General features: G+C 43.9%; 1 protein-coding gene across 3 annotated transcripts in view; it reads right to left on the reverse strand.

The window, feature by feature from the left end:
• LOC118394161 (myotubularin-related protein 13) overlaps positions 1–23,243 on the reverse strand; it is a 172,540-nt gene that overhangs the window by 53,765 nt on the left and 95,532 nt on the right. For all 3 annotated transcript variants that reach the window (XM_052462198.1, XM_052462197.1, XM_052462200.1), the window contains 11 exons: positions 21,921–22,026; positions 13,000–13,132; positions 12,287–12,395; positions 11,753–11,866; positions 9,542–9,619; positions 9,115–9,228; positions 8,119–8,247; positions 7,860–7,958; positions 7,503–7,716; positions 7,199–7,308; positions 6,184–6,333 (listed from right to left, as the gene is read on the reverse strand). In XM_052462198.1, the coding sequence (XP_052318158.1) occupies positions 6,184–6,333; positions 7,199–7,308; positions 7,503–7,716; positions 7,860–7,958; positions 8,119–8,247; positions 9,115–9,228; positions 9,542–9,619; positions 11,753–11,866; positions 12,287–12,395; positions 13,000–13,132; positions 21,921–22,026 (1,356 nt within the window). The remainder of the gene's footprint in view (positions 1–6,183; positions 6,334–7,198; positions 7,309–7,502; positions 7,717–7,859; positions 7,959–8,118; positions 8,248–9,114; positions 9,229–9,541; positions 9,620–11,752; positions 11,867–12,286; positions 12,396–12,999; positions 13,133–21,920; positions 22,027–23,243) is intronic.

Consider the following 23,243-nt stretch of genomic DNA (forward strand, 5'->3'; position numbering starts at 1 on the left):
TATGTTGTGCCTTGAATGCACTGCTTCAGGCAAGTGTGGAGTTGAGGACGGCCAAGCTGGGGCTCAGTGGCTGTACACAGACATCCACTGAGTTACAGTACAGCCTGATTTAACTTCTTATGGCTGCAGGGACAGTATTGAGTAGCTTGGATGAAAGGTGCCCAGAGGTGCCCAGAGTCAACAGCCTGCTCCTATACACCAAGTCACTTGGCTCTGTCATAACCTCACATGGTCTCTCCTATCATTGCTATGCAGACGACACACAATTAATCTTCTCCTTTCCCCCTTCTGATGACCAGGTGGCGAATCGCATCTCTGCATGTCTGGCAGACATATCAGTGTGGATGACGGATCACCACCTCAAGCTGAACCTCGGCAAGACGGAGCTGCTCTTCCTCCCGGGGAAGGACTGCCCGTTCCATGATCTCGCCATCACGGTTGACAACTCCATTGTGTCCTCCTCCCAGAGCGCTAAGAACCTTGGCGTGATCCTGGACAACACCCTGTCGTTCTCAACTAACATCAAGGCGGTGGCCCGTTCCTGTAGGTTCATGCTCTACAACATCCGCAGAGTACGACCCTGCCTCACACAGGAAGTGGCGCAGGTCCTAATCCAAGCACTTGTCATCTCCTGTCTGGATTACTGCAACTCGCTGTTGGCTGGGCTCCCTGCCTGTGCCATTAAACCCCTACAACTCATCCAGAACACCGCAGCCTGTCTGGTGTTCAACCTTCCCAAGTTCTCTCACGTCACCCCGCTCCTCCGCTCTCTCCACTGGCTTCCAGTTGAAGCTCGCATCCGCTACAAGACCATGGTGCTTGCCTACGGAGCTGTGAGGGGAACGGCACCTCATTACCTCCAGGCTCTGATCAGGCCCTACACCCAAACAAGGGCACTGCGTTCATCCACCTCTGGCCTGCTCGCCTCCCTACCACTGAGGAAGTACAGTTCCCGCTCAGCCCAGTCAAAACTGTTCGCTGCTCTGGCCCCCCAATGGTGGAACAAACTCCCTCACGACGCCAGGACAGCGGAGTCAATCACCACCTTCCGGAGACACCTGAAACCCCACCTCTTTAAAGAATACCTAGAATAGGATAAAGTAATCCTTCTCACCCCCCTTAAAAGATTTAGACGCACTATTGTAAAGTGGCTGTTCCACTGGATGTCATAATGTGAATGCACCAATTTGTAAGTCGCTCTGGATAAGAGCGTCTGCTAAATGACTTAAATGTAATGTAATGTAAATGCTCCTCAGTCCCAGTTGCTAATATATACATATTATTATTAGTATTGGATCGAAAACACACTGAAGTTTCTAAAACTGTTTGAATTATGTCTGTGAGTATATGGATGAAGTTGCACTTCCTAGGGCTTCCACTAGATGTCAACAGTCTTTAGAAACTTGAATGAGGCTTCTACTGTGTTGTGGGGCTGAATGGGAGCTGAATGAGCCAGGTGTCTGGCAGAGAGCCAAGGGCTGGTCACGCGCAATTCACATGATAGTGTTCCATGGCTTCTCTACACACAAAGGAATTATCCGGTTGGAATTACATTGAAGATTTATGATGACACCCTAAAGATTGATTTTATACTTAGTTGGACAAGTTTCTCCGACCTGTAATATAACTTTTAAAAGTTTTCGTCAGACGTTCGGATGGCCCTGCAAGAGCGGTTGGATTTGTGTACTAAACGCGCTAACAAAAGTAGCTACTTGGACATAAATAATGGACATTATCGAACAAATCAAGCATTTATTGTGGAACTAGGATTCCTGGGAGTGCATTCTGATGAAGATCATCAAAGGTAAGGGAATATTTATAATGTGATTTCAGATTTCTGTTGACTCCAACATGGCAGATAATTTTATTTTCTGAGCTCCGTCTCAGATTATTGCGTGGTTAGTTTTTTTGAAATCTGACACAGCGGTTGCATTAAGGAGAGGTATATCTATAATTCCACGTGTATAACTTGTATTTCTGTTGAATTAATGTGGCTATGCAAAATCACTCGATGTTTATGGAACTAGTGAATGTACGCGCCAATGTAAACTCAGATTTTATTTATATAAATATGAACTTTATCAAACAAAACATACATGTATTGTGTAAAATGAAGTCCTATGAGTGTCATCTGATGAAGATCAAAGGTTAGTGATTAATTGTATCTCTATTTGTGCTTTTTGTGACTCCCCTCTTTGGCTGGAAAGATGGCTGGGTTGTTCTGTGAGTTCGTGGTCACCTAACAGTCATTTGTGGTGCTTTCGCTGTAAAGCCTATTTGAAATCAGACACTGTGGTGGCATTAACAACAAGATGACCTTTTAAATTGTATAAGATACATGTATGTTTGAGGAATTTTAAATTATGATATTTCTGTTGTTTTGAATTTGCCACCCTGCACTTTCACTGGCTGTTGTCATATCATCCCGTTAACAGGATTGCAGCCCTAAGAAGTTTTAAAGAACTACTCTTGAGTGATGAGATCCCACACCTACTTCCATTAGAAAGGACTATCCCCTCTCTCACCTGGTTGTCTGTCAGTAAGCAGAAACATATCGTACTGTATACACACACTGCTTTGACTCATACTGTAGTACAGAGGAACTCAGCAGAACAAACACCGCTCCCTGTGGACAAGTGCCCCTTCAAAACAGTTTGAACTTCTAATGCTAACCTTCTAACAGTCAACAGAACCAGGGCAACACAGGGGGCAGCAGGTAGCCTAGCCTAAGAGTGTTCGGCCAGTAACCGAAAAGTTGTTGGTTCAAATCAGGTGGAAAAATCTGCCGTTCTGTCCTCTAACAAGGCAGTTAACCCCCAACAACAGCAGCTCCCTGGGTGCCGATGACGTGGACGTCAATTAAGGCAGCCCCCCGCATCTCTCTGATTCAGAGAGAGGTTGGGTTAAATGCAGAAGACATTCTTCGGTTGAATCCATTCAGTTGTGCAACTGACTAGGTATCACCTTTCCTAGTACGCACCCCTACGATTAGCCCCAAACTGACATGTTACATGTGGCCCATAAACTCTTGATTGGCCTCAGAATGATGATATCATCAGGAATGTGAGATGGTTTTAGATAGAAACACACATGCCTCCCATCTCGTTCTAATGAGGCATCATTCTGTCACTGTACAGAGACTGTGGTGCATAGCACACTGTAGAGGTCACACTAGCTTTGTGGGGTGTTGAGGGATCACACACACAATCACTGGCATCAGTGCAATCTGTGATATATCTCCAAGGGCTTTTTGACAGGGAAGGGTGTTGAGAGGAGAGGGTTGAAAGTGAAATACGAGAGTAATTACTGCCGAGGCAATCTGCTATTTCTGTTCCTATTACAGCCCATCTGAGACAAATCCATGGACCTGGGCTACGGACCAGGACACAGAATCAGGACAAAATAACTGCAGAATGGATGGACCTCTGGCTTGTTGTTGCCTTAGTGAAAATATAGGGGAGAAATAACAATACAGTATTACACCGTAAAGCTAAATGAAATTATAGAGAAATGCTTGCTATGTTTTAGCTAACCTTTTGGCAAGGAAACCCTCGCTCCATTTTAAATACCAGCTCCATGAGTAAAATTGTTGCTTATTTTGTTTTGCGAGGCAAAGCAGAGATTAAATCAAAATAAGACAGGAATGTCTGGTGAAATGAGAACCCTGAAGGTTTGGAGATAATATACACACTGGACTCTATCCATCTACCTTAAAGGGTGAAGTCACAACAGTAGGTCACCAGTAGTGCAGTACTATGCTGGACAGGCAGTTCCTCTCAGATGCACTGGGGATGTTTTGGTGTGGAGATGTCCATCTCTAATGGTGGTCTCTATCTGCAAGTCTCCATCTGATGTTTGGGTTTGAATAGTGGTTGTTGAGGAGAGACAAGGGCCCCGGACTGATGCTGATCTGAGTCTTCGTGCCACAGCCAGACAGAACCCCTCTGCTCCCCTCTCTCCAGTCCGTCACCCTCTCACTCTCCTGACATATTCCATGCTGTTATGGGAAACCCTGCCAAGTGCCCCCTGGACCAAACACTGTACTAGAGAGACAGTCTGTATAAATCCACACGAAGTCACTCCGCTGCACTTGGCTCTAAATAACAATCCTCTGGTCCAGGGTGCACACACTCACACGTGGTTGTTATCCTGACTAATCAACTCTGAAGGTTGGTATTGAATGCATCTCACATGCTTCGTTTTATAGCATCTGCCTAGGGATTCAGTATTCCCAATGCAATGTCACTGAAAATGCTCATGTCCAGTTTGGGGGATTATTTATCTGCAGAAATACTGTTAATCTGTTCCTTGAACAATTTAAAAAAAACTCCACATCAGGATCCCATTTTGGGGAGAAACACAATACATGTCAGACACGCTCACAGGCCAGCTATCAGATAACACAGCCACATTAAGCAACCTAATAGACAAGCATTTCTACATTGTTCTGTATATTCCAGAACGGTCCGGTATTCGCCAGACAGATCTTGCAACAAAGAAGACTAATCTGCAGTTATTACCGAGAGTCCCAGTGTCATTGTGGTGTCTTTCAACAGCTCTGTACCACAGGGAGAGACAGACTACTGTAGGACCAGCAGCTTCATCACATCACCTCCTTGGCTTGGACAGAGTGGGACCTGGACTCAGATACTGAAGACATGCGGTTAGCTATGCATGCAGGGGGCAACTGAAACCAGGTGGCATGGCACAGCTCCTAGAACCCGTGTGCTGACAGGAGCACAGGAAGGGAGAGCATATATACCTCTGTCATGTATAAATTACACAGCCACTAGTCGGCTGGCTGGCTCTTAATCTATTTTACAAGTTGGGAGGCCAGTGACCTCTACACACCCAGGCGAAAGGCAGATGGTGGGATTAATTGGCTCGCCGTCCTCGATCATTTGGCCAGAAGAATGCGTGGAATCCAGAGCCACTCCATTAAAAGTTGCTCTCTGTGAACACTGCTCCGAATCATTAAATCCCCGTGGCAACGGCCATGTGAGGCTGTAAAACATGAGGAACTACCACTGAGGCCTCAGCTCTGAGCTCTGGCTCCGAGCCATCCTCTCCCACCTGATTGATGGCAGAGTGAAACTTTATGGGGCGTGTGCAGCACAGGGAGAGCAGAATAAACCACTAATCGCTTTGTCTAATAACCAAAGTGATAGCGCAAAAACCCAATAGCACCCAGGTACATCAAACACCAACCTTTACTAGATATGTGGTGCGCAGTGAGCACTCACTTTTGACAATCTGTCAAACTATTGCAAATGAAGACTAACTTGAGCATAAATCACTGGGAAAATGTATGATTTGGCCATTCTTCCACCTGCAGCAGCATGACTAAGGTAAAGGAGAAGGGAAGTAACAGCATGTATGGGGCAGTAGCAGCACGTGTTGTTGCCAGAGACCTGTGTACCCTAGGAAGCTATCTGAGTGGTGGAACAAGTAGAGCTCTACATCACATTACCTTGCCAGAGCTGTCTGCTTAGCACTTGGTCATCCGGCACATGCTCTCGCTGTCTCGTACTGCTTCCATTATAGACAACTTCAGACACGCTAAATTAGAACCAGTTAAAGCCCATGAAAACACATCACCGCACCCAGAGCGGGATTGTTTAAAGGGTAGAGCCTGGAAACAAACTCCAGCTTCCTGCTCCTCAAATATGTTGTGGTTTACCTGTTATTGCCTCTGAGAATGTTAGGGGACACCCAAGACAAAAGTCTGCCACTGACATCTGGACACTTACTGTGCATTAGCTATTAGAAAACAGTGTTCCATCCTTTGTAGAAGGAGTATGTTGACATTCAGAGAGACTTTTTGGAGGGATGTTAACTACCTCGTGGAGGGACATACCACACGCACACTGAACTTTAATAGCTCCCGAGTGTCTAAGACACTGCATCTCAGTGCAAGACGTGTCACTGCAGTACCTGGTTTGAATGCAGGCTGCATCACATCCGGCTGTGATTGGGAATCCCATAGGGCGGTGCACAACTGGCCCAGTGTCGTCCGGGTTTGGCTGGGGTAGGCCGTCATTGTAAATAATAATTTGTTCTTAACTGACTCGCCTAGTTAAATAAAGGTTCAAATAAAATAAAAATAACACAGCCAGTGGATTGTTCTGAAAGAGTCACATTACTTAGGTATGACAGGGACAGATTGGCTGAGCTTTGACCCACCTGGAGGGCACAGTTCATCATGCGGATGACGTAGTCAAACTGTTGGTGGTCCAGTATGGCCCGGTTCTGCTGGACATGCAGACTGAGCTCCTCAGTCAGACACTGGCGAGCCGCCTTGCCTTTCAGAGCACGCAGCGCAGCCGGCAGGGTCTGGGAACACAGCACAGCAGACACAGAGCCTGTTTTTAAAACAAATACCATCAGACACACCACGACATACATGAACAAATAATCTTCTGAAATGATTTCTTAATATCCCAGAATTCTAGAACCAGCTACAGCCAAGAACAGGTACAATAGCAGCTACAATATTACCAGTCCAGACAGTGAATTGTTGACCTCTGGGAAATATTCATACGACACATTTCATACTAATGTCAAAGTATGAGAAAAAATGTGATGGTAACGCATCTGGGTAATGGGTTTCACATTGGCTGTATAATGTATATTGAGGTAAAGGGTTTATAGGCTCAGGGGAGGTGGGGGGTCTATAGTTGGCGTACTGCGTGTTCCTCTATTAACACAGGGATGCACGTCTGCCTTATATAACCTGCTTATTACAACCAGAGGTGCAGGCATAAAGGAACTGGCTCCATTTCATGCAGTACACACGGGACACCCGCATCAACGTTCCTATGGGCTCTTCTATAGGGGGTGTCACGGTGCGGGGAAATCAAAGAGCATCCTTTACGTGTAAATGCTTTACGGGAAAAAGCAGAAAGCAAAACATGCCATTAACCTCAGTGTTAAAACAATGGGGTTATTTCTGCTGATAACGAGGAGATTATGAAGCTAGTCTAAGTGTTTGATTATCTGTCTCCAGTGTGGTCCTCTCCCAGCTGGGAGGTATAATTAGCCTGATAGAGTTGAGAGCGCTAACTCCAGACAGACACACACGGTTGGCTGCCTGCTGTAATCGGGGGGATGGATGTCAGTCCAGGTGTCTGGGCCATTACAGACGCGGCTGATTACACTGTGCTGAGAGACAGGGATTAGGGAGGATGCCGTGCGTCACCTTCTCCGTCTCCTGGGTCTTGTTGTCGAAGATGAAGGAGATGCAGCTCCTCACCACCTCTAGCCTGCGGGCGCTGTTGAACACTGAGCCCATCTTCCCCATGATGGACACTGCACAGATGAGGTGTGAGCAGGTTAGGAATACAAGAGTGGTAGAAATACTAGCTACGCTAGTACAGACGCCATTCAATACTCAGAAACTAAGTACTTACAGCTATTAACACATTATAGACAGACTCCTGCCAAGCCATGTGTCTCACACAGGAGCAGGCATGACGTAGAGCTGATGTTTGTGTCTCACGTACCCACGGGAGGGCCGGCAGGCACCACACACTTCCTTTCTGCACGGGTAGTGGTAGTGATGGCAGCGGCGCTGGGATGCTTGGCCAGGCCCTCTGCCAGCAGCCGCTCCACCTTCTCATCGTCCAGCAGGGGGAAGGGCACCACATGCACCCGCAGGTGGGAGCCCTCTGTGGGCCGAGGCACTTTCTGGAACGCCATGTGGGGGTTGGGATTCTCCTGTAATGGACCATTCAATAATAAAACATACAGACAAGAACAACATCTGTGACGGTCATAGGACATGTTAGAACACCGAAGAGTACGGAAAGTGCCTAATGTGAACACTATAGCATACAGGCCCAAAGGCTGAGTTAACTCACGTTTTTGTACAGTTGGTCAGAGAGTTCCCTCATGTGCTTCTGCAGCTTGGCAGGGCTGGCCGCCTCTTCCTTAAAGCGCTCCATGTCAAAGGCCACCAGCTACAGAACCAACGATAAGTCAGTCAAGCTGTTTCCAAATGATACAATCTCTCGACAAGCCCACTTGCATACAACAGTGAAATTAGAAAAAAAATGTTGTCAAATCATACTGGAGCTGCAAAACATTCAGTCTGGTTACAGTAGCCATGCCCGACAGTACCTCATCAAAGAGATCACAGGCTCTGTAAGGCGGACCCCTTTCAGACACGAAGCCAGCGAAGGCCATGCCATCCAGAACCTTGGTCAGGAAGTCGTTTTCAATCAGGCCTCTCTGGCCCAGGAAGGCAGTCTGTAGGGGGACAGGGTCAAAGGTTAAATAATGTTAGGTACATAAAGATGTACTTTTAGGACTGTAACAGCCAAACCTTCCTTTTCTGAGTTGCTTCTCTTCATTTGACTTTTTATTTTATTCACTATGAACCCAGTCACAAAAGTGAAACAAATGACTGAAGATATGCTGAATCAGGCCTGTGATTCATGCTAGTGGGTGAAAGAGATAGAAAACGGGGGCAGTTTTTCTAGACGCCCCAGTCTACGTCTCTCCATAAAAAAGCATTGAGTTTCTGTAGATTCGTGATGAATTCCTGGCCCATAATCCGAGCCATGTGGGGTACTTTGTGAGGGATGTGCTGAGAGGTTACCACGGAGACACCGCAGACACAAACAAATACAAACCCAGCTACTTTTCTATTTTTATTTGATATATTTCATATGGCTCATCACGAGGCCATTGGCCAAGGCTGACAGCACTTAACACAAACAAGCAGATAGCATGGTGAAGAGTCATACGGTCAGTCACTAAAGCGCATCCTAAGAACACACACGCTAAAACAAAAACACCTCCAAACAGCTTTATCAAACAGGATAAGACAGGATAGGAGAGAATCCTCTTGTTCTTAGATTCTCTACAAACATTATTTTACAGGCTAAGCGGAACAAGGGATACACGTCAGCCTATCAAATGTTAATGGAGACAAACAAATTGAATAAGGTAACCACCTATATTGCAGTGATCACTGAAATGTGATCTTTTCTGCAATGACAACAGCATGGTTGACAAACGTGCGTCATTAGAAGACACATTGAGGGTGTGATGGAGCACATGGCTTCAGTTGGCAATAGGACTTTAGACCCACCCAGATTGAGTTGATCTCACCTTGTGAAAGTGGATAACAGGTTCGGAATGGATGCGGATGAGCTGCAGGCAGGACCTGTAGCCCTGGAAGAGTTGTGCAAACAGCCTGAGGAACACGGCTCGCACCTCCTTATCCTGAAAACACAAGGGAGAGAGGGGAGAGTCACCTCACAAACATGCCATGAATAACCCCTTGTTAATTCAGTTCACATCTTAACGTGATTATTCTACCATCTGAAGAAATGGAAACCCCCACTGAAGAACACATTTTTGTGCTATTCATAGGTCGGACAAGAGACGAGCGTGCTACAGGAGATATCTCAGAGCAGTGGCGTCCTCCTCATATCACAAACACATGATGTTCTGGGAAAAGGCTCCATCTATTACAATGAGACATGGCCAGGAGTAAAGGGTGAAGACACTGTTTACTGGAATGATGGTGCCTTACCAACAGTTTGAGGTTGGAGGGGGCTGTACGAGGGGGTGGGAAGGCAGTGTCAGCTATCTCCAGATCAGGATGCAAAACCTGAAAATAATAAAATGCCTCTTAGGAATAAACAAAGTCAAGACTAAGTACACTTTTATGGTTCAGATTACATGAACAAAATCATTACAATGACTATACTAGTTACATAAGGACAGAACATTATACAACTGTTTGCAAAAAAACACATTCTCATTATGATCTAATGTGAAATGTCTAATGGGGATATGTGATTTCCAAGGATGAGTATTGGTGCACAGTGGGGCAAAAAAGTATTTAGTCAGCCACCAATTGTGCAAGTTCTCCCACTTAAAAAGATGAGGCCTGTAATTTTCATCATAGGTACACTTCAACTATGACAGACAAAATTAGAAAAAAAAAAAAATCCAGAAAATCACATTGTAGGATTTTGAATGAATTTATTTGCAAATTATGGTGGAAAATAATATATTTAGTCAATAACAAAAGTATCTCAATACTTTGTTGTATACCCTTTGTTGGCAATGACAGAGGTCAAACGTTTTCTGTAAGTCTTCACAAGGTTTTCACACACTGTTGCTGGTATTTTGGCCCATTCCTCCATGCAGATCTCCTCTAGAGCAGTGATGTTTTGGGGCTGTTGCTGGGCAACACAGACTTTCAACTCCCTCCAAAGATTTTCTATGGGGTTGAGATCTGGAGACTGGCTAGGCCACTCCAGGGCCTTGAAATGAGTCTTACGAAGCCACTCCTTCGTTGCCCGGGCGGTGTGTTTGGGATCATTGTAATGCTGAAAGACCCAGCCACGTTTCATCTTCAATGCCCTTGCTGATGGAAGGAGGTTTTCACTCAAAATCTCACGATACATGGCCCCATTCATTCTTTCCTTTACACGGATCAGTCGTCCTGGTCCCTTTGCAGAAAAACAGCCCCAAAGCATGATGTTTCCACCCCCATGCTTCACAGTAGGTATGGTGTTCTTTGGATGCAACTCAGCATTCTTTGTCCTCCAAACACGACGAGTTGAGTTTTTACCAAAAAGTTATATTTTGGTTTCATCTGACCATATGACATTCTCCCAATCTTCTTCTGGATCATCCAAATGCTCTCTAGCAAACTTCAGACGGGCCTGGACATGTACTGGCTTAAGCAAGGGGACACGTCTGGCACTGCAGGATTTGAGTCCCTGGTGGCGCAGTGTGTTAATGATGGTAGGCTTTGTTACTTTGGTCCCAGCTCTCTGCAGGTCATTCACTAGGTCCCACCGTGTGGTTCTGGGATTTTTGCTCACCGTTCTTGTGATCATTTAGACCCCACGGGGTGAGATCTTGCGTGGAGCCCCAGATCGAGGGAGATTATCAGTGGTCTTGTAGGTCTTCCATTTCCTAATAATTGCTCCCACAGTTGATTTCTTCAAACCAAGCTGCTTACCTATTGCAGAGTCAGTTTTCCCAGTCTGGTGCAGGTCTACAATTTTGTTTCTGGTGTCCTTTGACAGCTCTTTGGTCTTGGTCATAGTGGAGTTTGGATTGTGACTGTTTGAGGTTGTGGACAGGTGTCTTTTATACTGATAAGTTCAAACAGGTGCCATTAATACAGGTAACGAGTGGAGGACAGAAGAGTCTCTTAAAGAATAAGTTACAGGTCTGTGAGAGCCAGAAATCTTGCTTGTTTTGTAGGTGACCAAATACTTATTTCCCACCATAATTTGCAAATAAATTCATTAAATATCCTACAATGTGATTTTCTGGATTTTTTCCCCCTCATTTAGTCTGTCATAGTTGAAGTGCACCTATGATGAAAATTACAGGACTCATCTTTTTAAGTGGGAGAACTTGCACAATTGGTGGCTGACTAAATACTTTTTTGCCCCACTGTATGCTGGGTACGTACGTACGTACCAGAGACAGGGCAGTCTGTGTAGTGTGTAACATGTACATACATACCAGAGGCAGCGCTGTCTGTGTAGTGTGTAACAGGTATGTACCAGAGACAGGGCAGTCTGTGTAGTGTGTAACAGGTATGTACCAGAGACAGGGCAGTCTGTGTAGTGTGTAACAGGTATGTATGTACCAGAGACAGGGCAGTCTGTGCGGTGTGTAACAGGTATGTACCAGAGACAGGGCAGTCTGTGTAGTGTGTAACAGGTATGTACCAGAGACCGGGCAGTCTGTGTGGTGTGTAACAGGTATGTACCAGAGACAGGGCAGTCTGTGTAGTGTGTAACAGTGGTTCAGGGAGCTGGGACAGGTGGATGCACTCTGGAATCTTTATGGTTCCTCCATCCAGATCAGCTATGATAACGTCCAACTGTAAGACAGACAACACACATCACTAAACAACCCTTTCGAGTTAGTTAGATTCCTATTTTAGCTGTAGAGCACGTTCTACATTACTATGGCAGAGCATATAAGAGAAACTAAGGCCGAAACCTGCCAAAACAGACTCTTGGCCAACACAGTGGAGGAGTCACAATTCCCTGAATCTAAGGGACTCAGGAGGCCGCATCAATCGGCCCAAGGAATGTCAGCTCAACATAACATTTCCTTAAAATGTACAGTGACTCAAATATATCATACGGCTCCATTATTCACTGACAACTGGTTACATTGGGCAAGCGTTCAATGAATCGGTTTAAATAAAGGTATGTTGTTATCCCTGGTGTACTGTACATGTTGAATCAGGGTCAGAGGCAGTTCATGTCTGGAGAAGGTGCTAAAGATCACTCACCAGTTCTTGGATCTCACTCTGGAACATGGAGTGGACCCCGATGATGAAGGGGGTGGGTGAGCTCAGCACCTCTAGCAGCCGTGACGGCAGGATGGGGATGTATGGGTAACTGAGTTTCAAACGGGAGACGACAGTGAGGAAACACAACACTTACCAGGTCAAATTCTACATCAAACTGTGGTGCTCAAAGTGACCATTTTGGGTGTTCAGTAAACCAGAGAATAATCTTTCAAGTACATTTACATTTGAGTAATTTAGCAGACACTCTTATCCAGAGTGATTTACAGGAAGTTTATTTATTTATTTTTATTTCACCTTTATTTAACCAGGTAGGCTAGTTGAGAACAAGTTCTAATTTACAACTGCGACCTGGCGGTTGTAAAGTGTATTCACCTTAAAGACATATGAGAACAGATAACCAAGACCATTTTGTAATGTTGTTCTGTTTAGTCACAAAATGTCAGAAAGTCAGTTTGCAACGCAATCAACATGAACATCTTAATATGTTTGAACTTTCAATGGACTCCTTATCAAAGCCAGCCTAAGTGTAACAATTTTACCGAGGAACAAACAAATCACGATAATAAGAAACAATAAAAAATAAAAAAACATTATCATTCAAGTCACATTTGGTGCAAGGCAAGTCATGTCAATAGCCGAGGTGTAATGGGGACTGATGGGGGACCGAGGAGACCGACGGGCCAATCACGTACCTGTATTTGAGGGGGAACATGAGCGCCTCCAGGGCACGCGACGCCTCCCCTAGTCTCTGGTAGCTCGTAGAATGGAACAAAACCTTGTGTTCGGTCAGAACCGCACAGAAAAGACTCAGAACATTCTGGATTCCTGGAAAAAGAAAGTAGAAAGAATGTGTAATTAAATTAGGTATTCGGTTGGACAATTGATTAAAGAAAAAACATACTGTTGGGGGTGGATTTTATTTCTAAGCTGAGCAAACAATACTCAGAGTAAATTATATATCTTTGGTAGAACATGTGGTGATAGAATGATTGATAACACCACATGTCCTATGTGACTAGCTGTTTGTTGAAATGATTGGAGGAAAGATCTGTTTTGCAGAGACATACTGTATGAAAACCAAAGTACTGTACATGTATCACAATATTTTGAAAACATCTCCCTCTTTACTCAGTATATTATTCCCCATTACATTCTGACTTATAACAAACAAATGGCTGAGAAAACATTGTTCTTCTTGCCAACAGTGATAACAAGTGGGTAAACAATGCAATTTCAGCTACGGTGCAGTGAATATTATATACTGAGTGGACAAAACATTAGGAACACCTGCACTTTCCATGACAGACTGAACAGGTGAAAGCTATGATCCCTTATTGGTGTCACTTGTTAAATCTACTTCAATCTGTGTAGATGAAGGGGCGGAGACAAGTTAAAGAAGGATTGTTCAGCCTTGAAACAGATTGAGTATGTGTGCCATTCAGAGGGTGAAAAAATAATATTTAAGTGTCTTTAAAGGGGTTTTGTAGTAGGTGCCAGGTGCACCGGTTTGAGTGTGTTAAGAACTGCAATGCTGCTGGGTTTCTCAAGCTCAACAGTTTCCCGTGTGTATCAAGAATGGTCAACCACCCAAAGGACATCCAACCAAACTGACAACTGCGGGAAGCATTGAAGTTAACATGGGTCAGCATCCCTTTGGAGCACTTTCGACACGTTGTGGAGTCCATGCCCTAAAGAATAGAGGCTGTTCTGAGGGGCAAAAGGGTGTCCCTAATGTTTTGTACAGTCAGTGTATATCATTAATGATTAGGAAAATACAATCTGAAAAATAGCTTGAGGAAATGACACGCTATGAGACGATATAATCTGTGAAATACCAATATGACAGTCCAGACAAATTCTCAAGTTTACGGTTCCTGTTATTGTTTCCTATCAACATAGTGTTAGACTCATCAATCACACACTACAGAGATGAAGACAACAGATTACTGGCAAACATATCAGCAGTCCGCTACAAACTGAGGTCCCTGATTCTGTGTCTGCCTCCAGCTCAGATATTCCTGTTTATCAGGGCCTCAGAACATCGACATCGTGTGTTCTGTTGTTGACGGAATACCAGGATCTCGCAAGAGACACAGGCTGGTCACTTGGCTCATTCTGTGTCATCTCAACATGACTTCCTGTGTGGAAGTGCATAGGTCTGAGGTGACGAATCTGGCATTTTTTCGTTTGGCAGCCAATTAGGTTTCATAAATGGCATCCTGAGGTAAGCAGCCTGGCTCGTGTAGTGTCCTTGAGGTGTTTACATATCTACGGGAAACAGCGACACATTTCTGACCATAAATAACTAGAGACCGACCGGGCCAAGACAAAGGCAGCAACAATAAACAGCCCAGCAGCCTGTCCAGGGCCTGTCCATTCTATCCCCTTGGGGGCCACACTTCCTGAGCAGTGTGACATGTTGGACAGACATTCCTCTAGGATGACCTCTGGACACAGTGGTGCGTAGACATGATACACGTATATGCACCACACCACCCACTAGGTCTGGGCCTTTTCCCCAGGTCTTGTTTGGTCATAAGGTGGACTGAATAACAGTACCTGACAGGCTGGGGGAGAGACAAATCACACACAGGAGGAAAGGGGGGAGGTGTAGTCTACTGCAAGTTGTACTGTATTTCATGTTAGAACTCAAATCTGTGTTTAATCATTTGTTCTTACAGATTTGACTGACTGTCATGATGAATCACATAGCTTTAGCATGTTACACGAAACACATGGCTTTAAATAGACACTCCAACCAGAGGTGGAAGACGACACAGCCCAGCCAACATGTAGAGCAAATCTGTTGCTGATTCATAGAAAACAACCATGGAAGTATGAGAGATTATAAATAATGAGAGAATATGTTCTGACATATGATCGACCTTGGGCTGTGCAGCGGTTGCATCGTCACGATACTCAAACACGCGCAGTGCTTCCCCTATCATTTTTTGGGGTCAGCAAAGGAAGAACGAATGATGGCACTAGAGATGATCACATTGATCATATGATCACGTTTTTAACTGCACTGCCCCTTTAAATAAATAGGCTGAAGCATGGGGTTTACATCTGCATTTACTTAATTGAAAAATCTCAAGACTAAATGCATCCAATGCTACTTGGTACAAATAAACTTGTAACTTGTCACAACTTAAAATGACGCAACGACTAGGTTCAAGTTTAACAACGTTTACTAAACCGTATTTCCACAATACATAGTTGCCACTGCACTCATACCAGGTCCATCAGCAGTGAGACTACCACACAGGCGTACTAATTAGAGTGATAGCGCCATATTAACAGAAATATAGAGATACTTAAAACATGAATGTAACAGTCACTCTGATCTTAAGTGTGTCTCGGCAGAGATTTTTTTTTTTTTATGTGGCGGCAACAAATTTGCAGCAGCGGCCCGCCCCTGCTAATATAGGGGAAACACTGATTCTGCACTCAGAACATACTCTCAGCCCGCATTGTATAACAGTAGTGATGGATGGGCGATGCAAGGTGCTTCTCTTACACGAGTCGCATGATCTGATCGCTTCAGGTGCTGTTGGAATGCTTATCCTTCATGTGATATCATGCAGTACTGATCAGTTTTTACAGGACATCGGTCACATCACCTGTAGCCCAAGGACATGACAGAGAGCATCTCTTAAGAGTTGCATGCAGTCCTGCACAAGGGTATTGTAAGCAAACAGCAGTGGTGTGAGGTGCCCAGGCCTCTCTGTCTGCCCATCATCTTCATCGGTCAGGGACAGGGGCCTTGTTCAGATCCAGCGTAAAGGGGAATGGACACACTACTGTACACATCACAACACACAGACACATTCCCCCTGATGGTTGGACTGAGCTGCACAGTAACAAGCCCCATCTCCTCCTGTTACTCCAAAAACAGCTGTCTAGACCTGAGGAGTTTAGCCCTTATCCTCTATCAAGCTCCGGGTAAATTCTAAACGTTGGAATGTAAAATTAAGAGAGACATGAATCTGGTCCATTTTATTAGCTTTGTGGACTGTTCCTGGATAACATGTGCAGTATTTGGTAACAAAAACAAAGTCGGTGAGGACTGACACAAACCATGGCTGAGGATAATGTCAAGGTACAGGCCATTTGTCTTCCTCCATCTTTGTGTGTATCCAGATTGGCTACAAACACATGACTTGAACATGACCCTGATAATTTGTGTATCAGTAAAGTACACCCCCCATCCCCCATGTGCACGTCCACTGCTCGCTGTCCAAATAAACACAAAGGAGCATGCAAACTATTATTGAATTCCTCAAGGGGTTCATGGACTAATGCTTACAAGAAACATAATCCATTTAGTTTTGTAACACATTCTTCTAATCACACTAAATGAGGGCCTATTTTCCATTACAAATAAAAGAAAGCATCAGAAAAATGTGTTTGGAGTTCACTTATTTACTAACTTGCCCCCAACATCGGCCCCTGGAATGTAGACTTGACTGCTGCAGTGATTTGTGTGTATTAAGGACATGATAAAACCACATACTTGAGTCCAGTGTATGAACGAATGCAGTGAACAGGAATTTGGGACAATATACGGTAATGCCCAGGTGAAGCCACCAAACCACCGCAAAGCGGTGAACTAGAATGCAAAACAGACAAAGCAAATCCTAGTAAAGGAGGAAACATACAGTGCCTTGAGAAAGTATTCACACCCCTAGACTTTTTCCACATAACTCGGCCACTCAAGAACATTCACGGCATCTTGGTAAGCAAATCCAGTGCATATTTGGCTTTGTCTTTTAGGTTATTGTCCTGCTTAATTAAATCTCCCAAAGTCTGGTGGAAAGCACACAACCAGGTTTTCCTCTAGGATTTTGCCTGTGTTTAGCTCCATTACACTTATTTTTTACTGTGAAAAACTCCCCAGCCCTTAACAATTACAAGCATACCCATAACATGATGCAGCCACCACGATGTTTGAAAATATTGCGAGTTTTACTCAGTAATGTGTTGTATTGGGTTTGTCCCAAACATAACACTTTGTGTTCAGGACAAAAAGAGAATTGCTTTGCCACAATTTTTGCCGTATTACTTTAGTGCCTTGTTGGAAACAGGATGCATGTTCTGATATACTTTTTACTGTATACAGGCGGCCTTCTTTTCACTCTGTCAATTAGGTTAGTATTGTGGAGTAACTACAATTTTGATACATCCTCAGCCAATTAACTAACTGTTTAAAGTCACCATTGGCCTCATGGTGAATTTCCTGAACAGTTTCCTTCCTCTCCAGCAACAGAGTTAGGAAGGTTTACATTTACATTTAAGTCATTTAGCAGACGCTCTTATCCAGAGCGACTTACAAATTGGAAGGTTAGTTAGGAAGGTTGTTTGTATCTTTGTAGTGACTGGGTGCATTGACACCCCATCCAAAGTGTAATTAATAACTTCACTATGCTCAAAGGGATATTCAATGTCTGCTTTTAATTTTTTTTTTTTTTACCCATGTACCAATAGGTGCCCTTGTTTGCAAGGCATTAGAAAACCTCTCTGGTCTTTGTGGTTGAATCTGTGTTTGAAGTTCACTGCTTGACTGAGGGACCTAACAGATGATTGTACAGGTCAAGTCGGAAGTTCACATACACCTTCGCCAAAAACATTTAGACTCAGTTTCACAACTCCTGACATTTAATCCTCGTAAAAATACCTTGTTTTAGGTCAGTTAGGATCACCACTTTATTTTAAGAACGTGAAATGTCAGAATAATAGCAGAGAGAATGATTTATTTCACCTTTTATTTCTTTCATCACATTCCCAGTGGGTCAGAAGTTTACATACACTGAATTAGTATTTTGTAGCATTGCCTTTAAATTGTTTAACTTCGGTCAAATGTTTTGGGTAGCCTTCCACAAGCTTCCCACAATAAGTTGGGTGCATTTTGGCCCATTCCACCTGGCAGAGCTGGAGTAACTGAGTCAGGTTTGTAGACCTCCTTGCTCGCACCCGCTTTTTCAGTTCGGCCCACACATTTGCTATGGGATTGAGGTCAGGGCTTTGTGATGGCCACTCCAATACCTTGACTTTGTTGTCCTTAAGCCATTTTGCCACAACTTTGGAAGTATGCTTGGGGTCATTGTCCATTTGGAAGACCCATTTGCAACCAAGCTTCAACTTCCTGGCTGAGGTTTTGAGATGTTGCTTCAATATATCCACAATTGTCCTTCCTGATGATGCCATCTATTTGGTGAAGTGCACCAGTCCCCCCCCCATAGCATGATGCTGCCACCCCCGTGCTTCACGGTTGGGATGGTGTTCTTCGGCTTGCAAGCATGCCCTTTTTCCTCCAAACATAACGATGGTGATTATGGCCAAATAGTAATATTTTTGTTATCAGAGCCGAGGACATTACTCCAAAAATTACGATCTTTGTCCCCATGTGCAGTTGCAAACCATAGTCTGGCTTTTTTATGGCGGTTTTGGAGCAGTGGCTTCTTTCTCGCTGAGCAGCCTTTCAGGTTATGTCGATATAGGACTCATTTCACTGTGGATATAAACACTTTTGTACCAGTTTCCTCCAGCATGTTAACAAGGTCATTTGGTGTTGATCTGGGACTGATTTGCACTTTTTCGCAGCAAAGTACGTTCATCTCGAGGAGACAGAATGAGTCTCCTTCCTGAGCGGTATGGCGGCTGCGATTTCCATGATGCTTATACTTGCGTACTATTGTTTGTACAGATGAACGTTATACCTTCAGGCATTCGGAAATTGCTCCCAGATTTGTGGAGCTCTACACTTTTCTTTCTGAGGTCTTGGCTGATTTCCTTTGATTTTCCCATGATGTCAAGCAAAGAGGTACTGAGTTTGAAGGTAGGCCTTGAAATACATCCACAGGTACACCTCCAATTGACTCAAATGGTGTCAATCAGCATATCAGAAGCTTCTAAAGCCATGACATCCTTTTCTGGAATTTTCCAAGCCGTTTAAAGGCATAGTCAACTTATTGTATGTAAACTTCTGACACACTGGAATTGTGATACAGTGAATTATAAGTGAAATAATCTGTCTAAACAATTGTTGGAAAAATGACTGTGCATGACATAACAGACTTGCCAAAACGATAGTTTGTTAACAAGAAATGTTTGGAGTGGTTGAAAAACAAGTTTTAATGACTCCAGCCTAAGTGTATGTAAACTTATGACTGGCTACAGAGGTAGTCATTCAAAACTCATGTTAAACACTATTCTCGCACAGAGTCCATGCAACTTATTATGGGTTGAATACTTACTGACTCAAGACATTTCAGCTTTTCATTTTTTAATAATTTGTAAACATTAAAAATAAATAAAAAATCCACTTTGATATTATGGGGTATAGTGTGTAGGCCAGTGAACCAAAACAATCTAAATTTGAACAACAAAATGAGTAAAAAGTCAAGGGGTGTGAATACTTTCTGAAGGCACTGTACATGTTCATTTGTACAGCATTAATCCAACTGCTTAGTGGCTATTCAATTTGAGAGTTTAAAATTGTGATTTGGACAGATGCTTTATTCATTCGTGTTGTAACTCTAAACCTCTTAATGTTGGAGTTGAACCTAAAAAAGCTTAATACCGTCAAGGATCAAGACCGGATAACCTGTCATACAACGAAGCTACTCACTAAAATAAACGGGGGAAAAAACTATGCAAACAACAGGATTAAGAGGGATATTCCTAATATCTGGCACTACAGTTCGTATTCAGCTGTCAGGTTATTTGAGTCGCCCGCGATATCATGTTAACAGGAAACATAAACTAAATTACAATGCGAGTTGTGTATACTGTGACTGTACGTGACCAACAGGCAGAGCAGCCTAGAGCTACTGTACTGCAACCAAGTAGACTCGATACACGCCAGACTGTAAATAACGGAGGGAACATGATGGTGCCATGAAGTGGAGTCGAGTTCATGAAGTTTGGGATTGACTGATTGTAGTGTCGTGTCGTGTCTTTGGCATCATTAAAGTGAAAACTTATTTTATTTACATTTACATTTACATTTAAGTCATTTAGCAGACGCTCTTATCCAGAGCGACTTACAAATTGGTGCAAACACCTATGACACCCAGTGGAACAGCCACTTGCATCTAAATCTTGTTGGGGGGGGGGTGAGAAGGATTACTTACCCTATCCTAGGTATTCCTTGAAGAGGTGGGGTTTCAGGTGTCTCCGGAAGGTGGTGATTGACTCCGCTGTCCTGGCGTCGTGAGGGAGTTTGTTCCACCATTGGGGGGCCAGAGCAGCGAACAGTTTTGACTGGGCTGAGCGGGAACTGTACTTCCTCAGTGGTAGGGAGGCGAGCAGGCCAGAGGTGGATGAACGCAGTGCCCTTGTTTGGGTGTAGGGCCTGATCAGAGCCTGGAGGTACTGAGGTGCCGTTCCCCTCACAGCTCCGTAGGCGAGCACCATGGTCTTGTAGCGGATGCGAGCTTCAACTGGAAGCCAGTGGAGAGAGCGGAGGAGCGGGGTGACGTGAGAGAACTTGGGAAGGTTGAACACCAGACGGGCTGCGGCGTTTTATCAAATCAATTCTCTGTAATTATTATTACGTGATTAAACTAATCATGTAAATGTAATTAACCAGGAAGTCATAATTACAATTAATATATATTTACGCTCAGTGGGTCGTTGGAATCGTCCATCTTTCTGTTGGAAAGTTAATCCGCCCGTCTCGCTCTTCCACAAAGTCTTTGGTTAGAATGGAACCTTCAGAGTAACATTCAGAAATGTTCTTATAGGATAGATGTTTCGGGCGGTTGTCGGTCTCCGCATTCAGTCGACATAAATTCTAGCTGCAGCCTAGTAATTAGTACTGAAGATTTGCTCTTATTCTGTCGGTATTAATAGTCTCAGAGTTGAACTACTTACACCAGTGTAGCCAATGCTCCACATGGTTTGGTTAGGAATTCAATAACCAAGGAATGCATGGTCTCTACTCAAACCTTTGCGCTCTTGGTAATCGAGGTACGCATGGTCTCCACTTAAACCTTTGCCCTCTCGGAAATCGAGGTACACATGGTCTGAAGCGGGCTTCTCCAGGTGGGGGTTATATTCGGAACAGCAGAAAAGGTTGTCCCATGACGCCAGATCAATGTCTGTGCTCATAGGGCGGGCCAATGACTTAGTTAACTTTAAAGGGAATTGGATTGTCTTTCATTAAACAGTTTAAAATCACATTACATAATTTCACAAATAGTTTCATCTTTACACATTCATTTTATACAATAATTAGATGCAAAACTCATAACGGAGACTCTTGTATAAACAGAGTTATGGTAATGTGGCTGTATTGTCTCTCATGAGGTCACAAACATGAAACAAAACGGACCGGGTCGTAGCTGGATTCTCCACCGACCGTTTACACATTCTCCAAAACATGGATATTGTTCAGTTCTCAAGTTCTGTGAGATAGAAGTTCATTTATTCTACTGTGAAACCCTCTTTCTATACTGCATGAGGGAGAGAGTCTCTTCCAGGAATGTACGACCTGAAATAACAGAACCTGGGTGTAAGAGGGAGAGAGAGAGAGGATATGCACTCTCTATACCCAAAGAGGGTCACGTCATGACAGCAGTAATGAGGAAGCAGAAGCCCAGTGACATACCAAGCTGCTGGAAGAGCAGGGCCACACTCTTGCATGTAACAGGCAGGTTGTCATTCAGAGGGGTTTGGATTAGCTGTCGGTCGCCCACTCCCAGGGAAAACAGTTTCTGTGAGAAAATCACAAAACACACAAAAGTGAAAAGTCAGGTTATATGAAAAAACATTGGATGGATCTATCATAGAACTAGACAAGACTGTTTCAGTAGAGGGACATTTTTTGCTAACAGACAAAACATGTTTTCATGGTACTGTAAATATCATTAGGAAACTGAACAAGACTTGTACCTCAGTACAAGGCCAAAGGTCATATAGGCAAGGATGAAATGACAGTACAATGGCAGTTAAGGGATCCACTGTGTGAGAGTTTTTTTGACAATCTCCCAGAAAATGAATAAAACACGTGTTGTTGAACCCGATGGACATCGCAGCTGCATGACTGAATTACCCTTTTGAGTCAGTCTGGCAGCAATGGGAGAAACCTCAATGGCATATTAACCTAAATTTCACTGGCACGGCACAACACCTCTGCAATCCAATAGGGACAGCAGCGTCCGTCGCTGTATCCAGTGTGGCTGAGGGTAGAGAAGTAAGCGCACAGTGGAAACAGTGTGTTCGCATGAACGCAATCGGTACGTCTAATTCAGCTAAACCAATGTTGAACATGATAGGGGTACAGACAGTGGTTCAACGGAGTTTGGCTTTTGACCTGACAAAGATCCTAGAGGTTTGAACCATGGTCAATAAAGGTATTAATTGGGATCATAGCCTTTCAACTGAGTTTAAACCAGCTAGAGAACAACTCTCTGTTCCCAGATTCATGACATTCCTTCATGTTTGACAGTCTGTTGAAGGATGAGTCTGTTCCACTCCTGAGGTTTCTAACTCATGTTGTGTCACTACAGCCGAAAGCCCTTGGCTCTGCGGGGAGCGGCAATAATTTGAGGAGGAACACTGACATGTGTTGGTAAATTGCATTAAAAAAACAAAATTACCCTAAGGTTCAGGATGTGAACTTAATCATGGGCCACATTCCTTCCTCTTTACAAATAGTTTAAATATTGTCTAGTTTTTTAAAGCCACATTGATCACCATTGTCTAGACTTTAAGGGAACAGACCAGCGTAGGGTTTTGGTTATACTGTAGGACAGCTTCAGATGTGGGTTTCAATAACCTAGTAAGAAGTGAAAATATAAAAACAGGCCCCCTACTCTGTTTTTTTGTACCCTAGCTTCACTAAGTAATGTCTTCAGAAGAGCAGCTAGAAAAATAAAATAGTATTATGAGGACATTTCTGCACGCGGTGGTATAGCAATCTATGGCACCA

The sequence above is a fragment of the Oncorhynchus keta genome, chromosome 14 (assembly GCF_023373465.1).
Source record: "Oncorhynchus keta strain PuntledgeMale-10-30-2019 chromosome 14, Oket_V2, whole genome shotgun sequence".
In the NCBI taxonomy this organism is placed as follows: domain Eukaryota; kingdom Metazoa; phylum Chordata; class Actinopteri; order Salmoniformes; family Salmonidae; genus Oncorhynchus; species Oncorhynchus keta.